This window comes from Podarcis raffonei, chromosome 16 (genome assembly GCF_027172205.1).
Source record: "Podarcis raffonei isolate rPodRaf1 chromosome 16, rPodRaf1.pri, whole genome shotgun sequence".
NCBI classification, from domain to species: Eukaryota; Metazoa; Chordata; class Lepidosauria; order Squamata; family Lacertidae; genus Podarcis; species Podarcis raffonei.
In genome coordinates, this window is record NC_070617.1 from 14,647,712 (window position 1) to 14,659,188 (window position 11,477).

Below are 11,477 nucleotides of genomic sequence, written 5' to 3' on the forward strand. Positions count from 1 at the left end.
AAGTGTTGTTATTTATGGACCTTAAGGTCCTCTGCAGGGCATACCAGGAGAGGCGATCCCATAGGTACGAGGGTCCTAGTACCTACAAACTTACCTGCCCGATAGATATGTTTTGGATATGCAGAGGTCTTGATTTATCGGCTTTTGGGTTTTAGGGGGGAAATGCATGATTTTGTTTCATTTACTTATTTTTTCTTTCTTTAGTACTTTTATCACTGCCAATATTACGTTGTGTCAGTTTGTTTCTTTGAAGTGTATGATATTTTGACAGCAGCAATACATTTTTTCTTTTTAAGTGGTTTTAAAATGTAATAAAGATAAGGGTTTTTTAAAAAAATAAATCAATAGCAGCAGTGGTGCAGTTGGGTACTTAAGAATCCTGTCCTTAATGGACTTCTAGACTGCAGTGTGTTCTATTTAGATGGTAATGTGTATTATTTCATTTACTTCTGAATGAGGTGAATTGCCCACTCTCCTTTTTGGAGCCCTCCTGCTCAGTCTGTTGTGGGGACTGTGGACCTCTTTCCCAAAGTCTGACCTGCATGGCACCACAGGGCTTTATTATTGACACAGTGTTTCTTCTTAAAGTGTTTGGGTACAACAATTCCACTTAAAAAAACACATCACACACTTTTTGTTGGTTAGGAAAGTGTTGAGGGAGATGCACTAAAAAGTTTGGGCTAAAGCTGTATAGGCTCCACCCCAAACAAATCAATAAATAATGCGGGTCATATAACCTTTCTGCAGGTTTTTAAATCTAATTTGATGTCTGCGCTTACAAACAAAAAAGTTATTGAGTCTCACATGGGGGAAGCTCCCAGCTAAAGAACATTTCAATGAACAAATGAATTCTACAAATTAAGTGGAGTAAAAAGAAGTCATTTAATTTTGTATGAACTGAATCTTACACCAGACTTTCCCATCATCATCATTACATTTATATCCCACCAGAGGGGGTGGTCCCAAGCTGTCACTCAAAAATCTAAATGTGCCCACAGTTCTAAAAAAGCTGGCGATCCCTGAACTAAGTATCAGCCTCCTGTTTCTCCAGTCTTCTCTCCAAGGAAGATGTTTGGTTTTAGTGCTACCCTTTTCCAGTTCTTGAATCACTTTTTCCAGAAATGTGTGGTTTGTCAAGGGATTCTTTCTCACGGGGAGAGAGAGAGAGAGAGAGCTATTGCTGTGCTAAACAGATTCTTTGAAAAGAGATCTCTCCACTTGCTGGAGGCAAATTTCTTCTACTGTTTCCATCGAGGATACATTTCTAGACCTAAAGGAACACAAACACCAGAATATTGATTAGAGCCATGATAATTTTCATTTTATGGACAATGTGCTATTCATTCATTCATTCATTATCTGTCCCTCACCACAACAGCAGGTTACTGAAACCACCCTACTGTATAAAGGTGAAATTTGCATCCATTGCTCTGCTCACTTTTGTTTTTGGCCTTGCCAACTGCTGACAAGTGCCCTCCCCCCCAAAAAATAGGTTGATCATAGAATAATGTGGTGCTCAAACTGAAAATGGGCTCCCCCTCCTGCACTCCATACATGCTAAATGGCATAAAAATACTCTTTGGGTCAGGGTCTCATCCTAATCGTTTTTCAACTCCTATCAGGGATGGGAAAGAAAACTTACCTGCATTCCATCTCTGCGATGGTTTCCAGGAGGGGTAAATGTCTCGTCTCCATCAGGAAGCAGGCAGAGACCCCCGCGAGGAGGGGAGCAGCTCCAAATATAATTGATGGCAGGACAGGAAAGGAATCCCTAAGCACGTAGACCAGTGGCGCAACCATGGCTCCGAGACGGGCTTGCATTGACACAGATCCCATGCCTGTTTGCCTGGCAAGAAGAAACGCTGGTGTTTATAAGACTCTAAACTGCTTGAACCCTGTGGCCGTTTATCTGGCAGAAATCATCCCTGACCACTGGTTCTGCTAGCTGCGGATGATGGGAGTTGAAGTCAAAAAACAGCTGGAGACCCAAGTTTGGGAAACCCTGGTTTAGATGATACTAGCTTCTCACCTGATTTCTGTCGGGTAGAGCTCCCCAGAATACAGATATGCACCAATAAAGGAACTGGCGAGGCACCCTTTCCCTAGTGCTGCCTGCACAGTACGCAACGTTTGCAGTTCTGCAGGAAGGAGAAATATATAGAATGAACGAAACCTTGTTGTTTACAGCCATGGGCCGTCACAATATAAATACAACAAACTGTCTTTTTGACCTATCGAACAGGCAGTCACACACACACCCCTCATGTACACACACAAAATAAAACAGAAAAATAATACTCCCGCCACCAGTGTAAATCACATAATTCCTCATTTACAACAAACTATAAAGCTATTAAAATTCATTAGGCTAGTCCTACTCAGAGCAGACCCACTAAAGTTAGTGAACCTGACTACCTTAGCAGCATTCATTTCAGTAGGTCTGCTCTGAGTAAAACTAGCATTCAAAGGACACACAACCACCTCCCTTTGCCTTACCTTGGGCTCTAATAATGCTTCTTATTTTCCTGGATGGAGAGAGATGTGTGTAGTTGAAGAAGCTAGCAGACCTACTGTACAAGGGCAAAATTCTCACTGACTGCTCCAAACACTTTGGGCTCTGGCCCTGCCCATCACTAGTATATAGCTCCACAAGAGGATGCTCAGAAGGGACTGTGTTCCTAAGTCTGAAAATGTTTCTGTACCCCTGAGCTAGATGGACCAAAGGCCTGGGCTCAGTCTAAGGAATCTTCCTATCTTACTATATGCTGCCTTTCCTCCAAGGAGCTCAATTCACACACCCCTTCTCCATTTTAACCTCTAAATAACCCTATGGGGTAGGTTAGATTGAGGGTGTGTAGCCTGAGGTCACACAGTGAGCAAGAGCAGTGGTCTAGGACTGAAGAGAGTGGGGTTCCCCCTTCAGCCACGGTGCACCCTGGGAGCCTGTGGGCACATTTGCCACCCTGAGAGACTACTGTGGGCACCACAGGCAAACCCACAAACAAGCAGACACTGCAACCTGTTTTATAGGCTACCATGGAAGCGTCTTTCAAGCCTAATTTCAGCAGGGGGCAGGGACCCTATGGAACCAAGGAATAGTTCTAAGGGCACATGTGTGCCCAATGGAACTGGGATGGTACCCCTGCTCAAGCCGCAACACTGCATGGCTGATACCAAGGGTGACAGCAGTACAGCTCACAGGTTGATAGGATGGACTGAGCACAATATTCATGTGAAAACTGATTAGACAAATTCCTGGAGGCTATCAGTGGCTACTAGCCATGGCTGTGTTTTACCTCCGGCGTTAGAGGCCGTGTGTATCAGAATGCCACTCACTGTGGATCACATGTAGAAGAGGAGTTTGGATTTGATATCCCGCTTTTATCACTACCCTAAGGAGTCTCAAAGCGGCTAACAATCTCCTTTCCCTTCCTCCCCCACAACAAACACTCTGTGAGGTGAGTGAGGCTGAGAGACTTCAGAGAAGTGTGACTGGCCCAAGGTCACCCAGCAGCTGCATGTGGAGGAGCGGAGACGCGAACCCGGTTCCCCAGATTACGAGTCTACTGCTCTTAACCACTACACCACACTGGCTCTCAGTGAAGTTGTGCTACTTTGGGCTTCCCTTAGGCATCTGGTTGGCTACTGTGAGAACAGGAGGTTGGCCTTGATAAGCCACTGGCCTGATCCAGCAGCCAGACTCTTTCTGATGTTTTGATGAAAACTCATAGCGTGGAGCATCAGTGACCCAAGCAGATGCAGGTCAAAAACCCATAAAGCAACTTGCCGTCTGGCACAAACATGTTGATGAACACCAGGAGCCCAGCGAGGGATAGGAAGCCGGCCATGGTAAGGCGGCGCCCGATGAAGACCATGGCAAGGGTGGACAGCAGCACAACAGGAAGGTCGATCGCTCCAAACAACACCTGCACCACAAAGATGTTCAGGCCAAATTTTTGCACGTCCATCGCCAAGCCGTAATAAGAAAAGGAACTGGAAAACCTAGGTAGAGTGGGAAGCAAGCTTAAGTTGCAAATTTAAAGGCTGGATTTCTGCAATGATGGATAATAACTAATAACTATTATTAATAATAATATTTTTATTATTTATATCCCACCCATCTGGCTGGGTGTCAGCAATGCATATTATGCACAAACTATTATTATTACTATTGCTACTAATGAGTGATCATTGCTGCTGCTATGACTCAGCACTTACAAAGCACCTAAGCTGTTCTAAATGCGGCCCTTTAAAAAACAGCAGCTCCACAGCCTCTACCTGCTTATTACAATGTAATAGGCACAATACAAAATTACTATGATTAGTAGTATTTAACGCATAAACCACCTCATATGTTCTTGGGTTGCCATCATACTTCCGTGTTCTGAGAAGAGGCTCAAAGCATAAGAGGAAAGAAAGGGCAATCCTTGACTTGTCTCCTCTATTCAATTACCGTTTCCCTCTTCAGATAAAAACAACAGAGGTCCTCTTGCACTCACCAGACAACCATGAGGCAGCAGGTGACCCTCCGCAAGATTGGACTGCGAAACAGGTCGAAGACAGTGCGCTGGGATTTCAGACTTGCAGCTTCCATCTGCATGTGGGAATGCAATACCTGTGCAAGACGGTGGAAAATGAGTGGAAGGAATGTGGCAGGCCTGGGGAGGGGCCTTAATCCAGAAGAAAGAGTGCAGATTGAGGCTTTGGTGGTCTCAAGTTGAACCCCAACATACCTGTCACCTTCTGTCCTAGCCTAATAATAATATCCTGCCCATCCGGCTGGGTTTTCCCAGACACTCTGGGCAGCTTCCAGCAAAATATAAAAACAATGAAATGTCAAACATTTAAAACTTCCCTCTAAGCAATGCCAGGCCTCCATTTTAATTTCCCAGAATGCTCTGGCTTGTGACCCTCTGTGGCACTGTGGGGGGAAATAGCTAAACCCAGCTGTCTAGAGCCTCTACTGCTCCCTCTTGCCCAGGGGGCGTCACTAAGGGTCGGTCTATGAGAAGTAAGCCTCAGTTTGCTGCACTGGCAGCTGCCACTTTACATCAAATTACACTGATTATATAAAACGTCTGAGTCACCCTTCAGGGAAAGCCCTCTGAAAAAGATATGTTTTCAACATCTGCCTAAAAGCAAAAATACCAGGTGCCTGTTGCTGGGACCTTCCCTTGAGTTGGACCCCTGCAACTCTCCAATCTCCCCCCACTCCTCTTCTTCATTTGACCAGCCTCTCCACAAAGTCTTCATGGGACTCGTGGCACCTAGGGCTTTAAATACTAAAAGCAAAACTGAACATATTATGTTATTATATCATATTTGCTAATCTATTATAGAACTTATTATTATTACAAAAAAAAACAAAGCATTGGTCGATCTCATGGCTAACCTCTTTGTTAATTTTCTCTCCCTCCTTGCTTTTGCCATTTATTGCGGCAACTTTCCTCAGATTCTGGACTGCTACCTGTGCCTTGTTATGAAGCAGGAGCCAGCGTGGTGATTCTGGAAGTTTCCTGACAAGACAGAGATAGATATTATTAACAAGGGGGGTGATTAGAAGAAAAGGAAAAAAGCTTGTGTAACGGAGTGTTGTTCACATTTCCAGCCACTCCGTTCCATCCTCCCAGGTGGAACATCTACTCCTCTCTTCCATAATGCACTCTGCATTCCATGGCCTCACTGGCCTGTTTTGGTGGTCCTCCCCCTGCTCCCCAGCACACATACATACACACTGTATACTTTGTTTTGTTCTTCTGCCAACCAAGTCTGTTGACACATCCTCCTAGGTGTGGATGGTGCCATTTTGTCTACATAAGGCACAGCACACACTGCCTGAACATCAGACATGGCTGCCATAGGGTCTTGGCCTAACACAAAATGGCTGCCACATCTACAAGAGCTGAAAAGAGAGACACACCAAAGCCATACCACAGTCATATTTGGTGCTATCACCCCCTACCATGAACAGACAAAAATGATGAAAAATGGTGCCGAGACGGAGAGTTGGAGCCAGCGCCAGTTTCTGACTCCATATGCAACTCCTGCCAAGACGATCTGCCCAAAGGTGACAAAATAACCTAAGAGGGCACCTGCCACTGTCCGGCCCTTGTTGGGCATCCACTCCAGAACTAGGAGAGAAGCAAGAGAAACTGTTAAAAGGACTTGCAGTAAAAACCAGGATGAACATTTTTTAATGGGCAACACGTCACATGCAACTGTTTGGCTTCCATGCAGAAAACCCCAGGCACCATAGGCTGACTGCTGATATAAAGCTGAAAGGACATTAATATCTATAGTGCCTTGTCTGAGGCTTATCCACACTTCTCTACTCATTCCAGGCATAGGCCTAGTGGCGTAGCAAGGTCAGGTGGTACCTGGTGTGGAAAATTTATTGTCATCCCCCCACACACATTGAAATCTAGTTGGTCTCCCAAAAGACTGTGATCTACTCACAGTATAAAAAGACTGCCTGTGATCTACCCATTGTCATTGGCAAGAGTTGTTGAGCTTTCCCTGCAAAATCCACACTTTAAATTTGAATTGGAGCAAACCAAACTACTTACTCAAGGACAGAGAATTTAGCATGATTCCTGAAAATGTCATGCCAGCCAGGAAGCGGAAGGCGCAGTAGCTGCTGAAGCTGGGCAGGAATGCTGTGATGGTGCCAGCGATGGCAATTTGCAGATATGACCAGATCAGAGGTTTGCGCCTGCCGAACCTGTCCCCACCCCCAAAAAAGGAGAAGTAGGATGCATTAATTAATATATTGCCTGGTGGTGAGTTATGGGGACAGGATCTAGCTGGGTCTTAGTTTCCTTGGGTCTCCAGCTGTTTTTGGACTACAATCCCCATCCCCTCATCCGGAGACTTCAGGTCAAACCTGGAGGTCTGGCAACCCTACTCACCTAACATTCATCACAACAACCACCCACCTGTCCGATAAGACTCCAAACACCCCAGCCCCAACCAGCACACCAGCCATGTAGAGTGACTGGGCTACATCTCTCAGGTTCTGTAGGTCACACACCAAATTCCACTGGAAGGGAGAAAGAGGAGAACTGAGTCAATTTTCTCTCCATTGCCTTGAGCCCCTTTGAGGAAAAGTAGAATGTGAATGTAACAAACACATTAGAAACAAGAGGCCCTTTTCAGATCTTATTGTAAAATGGCAGGGTTTACCGTAAATAGCCAAAAGGTACTACTGCAGGGTCTAATACTAATTCTTCCCCAGTTAGACATGATCTTAATATGATAAATACTGTATATTCTCTTTTAAAAATTAAATCTAAGCCAAACAACCCCAAACGAGTTACTTCATTTGTTATTGGAATGTTTAATTTATATCCCTGCCACTCTGTGTTTTAAAACTGCCTTCCCATCTTTCATTTCTTGTTGATGATGAAGAAAGCTCACCTCCGTCACAATGGTAGACTTGAACACACTCACATCATAGACCCATCCACCTGTGCAGAGTTCGGTGTGCACCTGTGTGGCAGAGTCCCCAACCTCCACAGTCGCATTTGGGCTCAATAGACGCCACCAACTCATGGCAAACTGGAGACACTTCTCCGGCTTCCAATTCTGGTCTATGGGAACAGGTGCCTTCAGCAAGACCCCTTCTGCTGTGCTTTGGGTGTAGCTAGAGGGCAAGGTCTGGTTGGTGGGCAGCACAGCCTTGCAATGGTGGTCTGGAATGGCGGCAGTGAAGTTCTGCAGGAAGTTGTGGCAACCAATGAGGCAGACGGAGATCAGCAAGAAGGTGATTTGCAAGATCTGGAAGCGGCCAACTCCTCCGATAGACTCCAAGACATCATTGAATGCCATAACAAAAGTTGAGGATCACTGTGCAATTGGATACAACAGGCGAGGTTACCTACTTTTCTGGATTTCTCTCCACGTAGGCCAACTTATGGGAAAGCCCTTTGGAGTCAAAGCTTACCCAAGACGAGCAGTTAGCTGTTTTGAAGTTTCCAAGCAGTTTTGAACGCTAAAGCCTTGTAATTGAATCTGAAACGAAACAATAATCTCAATATTTAAAAAACCCAACCTATTATTTCCCCCCCAAATCTAAGTCAGAAATCTAAACACTGAATAACCCAACAACTCCCACTTGTTTTTTCAGACAGAGGAAAACAACCTGCCACTTCTAGTGGTCATTTTAGTCTCCCCTCCCATTACTATTTCTTGCATATTCATCCAGATATGCCTGCACAAAGCTTGTGTTAAGGTCCAATAAGATCCTGTCTTTATCAAGTTTTTGTTCTGATTTGATTGCAGGGAGGTTCTGTTTGTGCAGAAGTTATATGTCTTTTTCTGAATTCCACACTTTTTAGTGTATTTTCCCATCAGTTTCCTAACTCCCCTTCCCAAAAAATGGTTGTTTATTAAAAAAGTTTATCCACTTGAATTGCATAAACTAAGGGCTCATTCACACTTTTGCTTGCTCTGTATTTTGATGGGATTTTATACCAATAAATTCCCCAGGTGTATGAGAGCTCCTTTTGTTGTTCCATGGCTATGCCTTTGGAAAATCTGATCTTACCCACTGAATCAGAAGCTTGCTAAGCAAAATCTCTCTTCGGATTTTCCGTACATCTGATAAGATCCAATTCAGCAAGTAAGAGTGGATTTTTGCCGCAGAACAAGGAGAAAAGCTTTCAGATCCAGGGGAATTAATCGGTGCACGATATGATCAAAATTTCCCTTCTGGGCAGGTAAAAGCAGTGCTGGTATAGGGGGCAACGGGGGGGGGGGGAGACTTACCAGGCACAGAACAGGTTCCAAATATCTGCATGGGCAAAGATGGGACAGGCTTTCTAATAAGAAAGAGGCTTTCTGGATTGCAGGAATCCTTTAATTCATCCCTGTGATGCCCTAACATGCAACAGATTTTGAGGGAGCTTGAAGAAATTGCAGCATCCCAAATTGCAAAAGAGGCCTGAATCTGTTTATTGTGTGTTGACTGACTATATATGCATCTATACACACACAGACACACACAATGTCTACGCACAAAAACATCCACACAGCTACTCTTTAATTTCTCCTGGGCCTCTGCTCTTTTCACAGGCTCCTAAAAAGAGCAAGGGATTACGTAAGGGGCAGGTGTTTGGCTACCGTGGGAAAGCTTTATTTACATGGTTGTTATTGGAAAAGAAACCACTAATTAAAAAGACAATTACTTCGGGATTGGTGTTTTGGTTGACAATAAGAATCGATTACAATCAAAGGGCCAATGCAGTGTATGCAAGGGAAAGCACCCATAGGGGCAGAAACATATTAATTACACAGATACTTCTACATCCCCTCCAACATTTCTCCGATGAAAATAGGGACATCCCATTCCATTATGATAATTTTACTATTCATACCCCACACATCTTATGGGGTCACTCCAGCACTGTGGGCAGCTTCCAACATATATAAAAACATAACTAAACATTAAACATTAAAAAAACCTTCCCTATACAGGATTGCCTTCTGACGGCTCAGGGGGTTGGATAACTCCATACCCTCCAATATTTCTTCAGTGAAAATAAAAAGGTAAAGGTAAAGGTACCCCTGCCCGTACGGGCCAGTCTTGCCAGACTCTAGGGTTGTGCACTCATCTCACTCTATAGGCCGGGAGCCAGCGCTGTCCGCAGACACTTCTGGGTCACGTGGCCAGCGTGACAAGCTGCATCTGGTGAGCCAGCGCAGCACACGGAACGCCGTTTACCTTCCCGCTGGTAAGCGGTCCCTATTTATCTACTTGCACCCGGGGGTTGGCAGGCGCTGGGACCGAATGACGGGAGCGCACCCCGCTGCGGGGATTCGAACCGCCGACCGGCAAGTCCTAAGTGCTGAGGTTTTACCCACAGCGCCACCCGCATTTCAGTGAAAATAGGGGCATCCTAAACTAAGGAAAAGCAGGACATTCTGGGATCAAATCAGAAATGTCCCGCTTTTCCTTAGGACTTCCCTATTTTCATTGGAGACGTGTTGGAGGATAACATCTGAAGGTGGCCCTGTACAAGGAAGTTTTTTTTAAGTAGTTAAAATGTTTTATTATGTTTTTATATATGTTGGAAGCCACCCAGAATGGCTGGGGCAAACCAGTCAGATAGGCGAGGTATAAATAATAAAGTTTATGTTTATGTTTATTAAATAATATTTCCCTATTTTTATTAGAGAAATGTTGGAGGGTATGCTCATGGGCAGTGCTTTCTTTCTAGAAAAATAGGTGCCGGTACTCAGTATGAAGTTGTTGCAGTAACTGCCACACTTTTTAACAACAGAAAAGAGGTGCCCTTGAGGACCTCCTGAAAAAAAGCACAGCTCATGGGTGAGGCTGGTCTGCAAACTGATTCAAATCTCTCCCCCATTCCTGGCCAGGCTAAAGGGTACTCTTGGGAAAGTGCTCTTTCTGTTGACTTCGCCAGGACTACACCCAGAGGACTGCACACAAGAGCAGCCTGAGCCTTTCCAGTTGTGAGGATTCACTTCCGCCTCTGGTGCCTCTCGCAAGATGGCGTCTTTAGTGCCCTCGGTGGCGGCGCCCCCTGCAGCTTCAAGATGGCGCACTTCCACCCGACCTTATCCCGCAGCGCCTTTCTCCAGAGGGCAGCGATCCCGGAGGAGCAGCTGCAAGCGGGCGCCGTCGCGGAGCTCCGGTTCCTTAGGTACCGTAGAGCATGTGCAGAGGGCGCAACACACACACCAACGGGGGAATCTCCTAAGCAGCACACTCCAAACCGGCCACCCCTCCCTCTCCCAGAGTCTTTCTTTTGGAAGGGCTGCTTGGAGCCTCCATGGCTCAGCGCAGTCCACCTGCAGGAGATGGCAGGACTTCAAGAGCGGGCGGACGCTGCGCTCCAAGTCTCCAGCTCCATGAGCACGCTGCATCTGCCCAGAGGCAGCCCCCATGTGCTGCAGCAGTCTACCCCACCGCCTCCATTGAGTGAGACAGGGGAGTGGGATATTTTTATTTTTAAGGCAGAATCGGCGTCTGTTTCTTATTACACCTCGAGCGCCCTTCTCGGGAGATCTCAGTGAGTGCCCTCGGGGACGTCGTAAACCCCTGAGTGGGAGTAGAGGACTCGAGGAGGCCTCCGGTGAGACAACTCTGTTCCCGGAGAATGAGGTGGGCACCCTTGCCAGAGGTGGGAAGAGGGATGGGAGACACCGACATCCTTCTTCACCGCCTCTTATCCTATTCTTGGAGGGCAGGGGAAGAACCAGGTGAGGAACAACTCGTTTACTGAGAGGTAGAAAGCCTCTGGATGTGGAGGCTCCACTATGCTTGTGTAGCTTATGCCTGTGGACAAACTTTGTTGTGCTTAGGGATACGAGTGGCATCCTCTGGCTTCTAGCACCGTGAAGGCTTGCTATAATAAACAATAAAACATGACACTATGCTCAGAAGTCATATATTTCTCTCTCTCTCTCTCTCTCTCTCTCTCTCCAGTATATTAATTAAAAACCCAGCCTTTAAC

The 11,477-nt window shown here is 45.7% G+C and overlaps 1 protein-coding gene across 1 annotated transcript; it reads right to left on the minus strand.

Annotated features, from left to right (window-relative positions):
* Positions 1 to 847: 847 nt before the first annotated feature.
* Positions 848 to 8,322, minus strand: LOC128404280 (solute carrier family 22 member 20-like). Its single transcript, XM_053369773.1, has 9 exons — positions 7,357 to 8,322; positions 6,909 to 7,039; positions 5,963 to 6,367; positions 5,393 to 5,516; positions 4,500 to 4,753; positions 3,749 to 4,002; positions 2,030 to 2,183; positions 1,643 to 1,846; positions 848 to 1,270 (listed from the first exon to the last, which is right to left on the minus strand). Exons 1-9 carry the CDS (start codon positions 7,825 to 7,827, stop codon positions 1,186 to 1,188), a joined length of 2,082 nt encoding a protein of 693 aa, XP_053225748.1. The 5' UTR covers positions 7,828 to 8,322; the 3' UTR covers positions 848 to 1,185.
* Between the last annotated feature and the right edge of the window lie 3,155 nt (positions 8,323 to 11,477).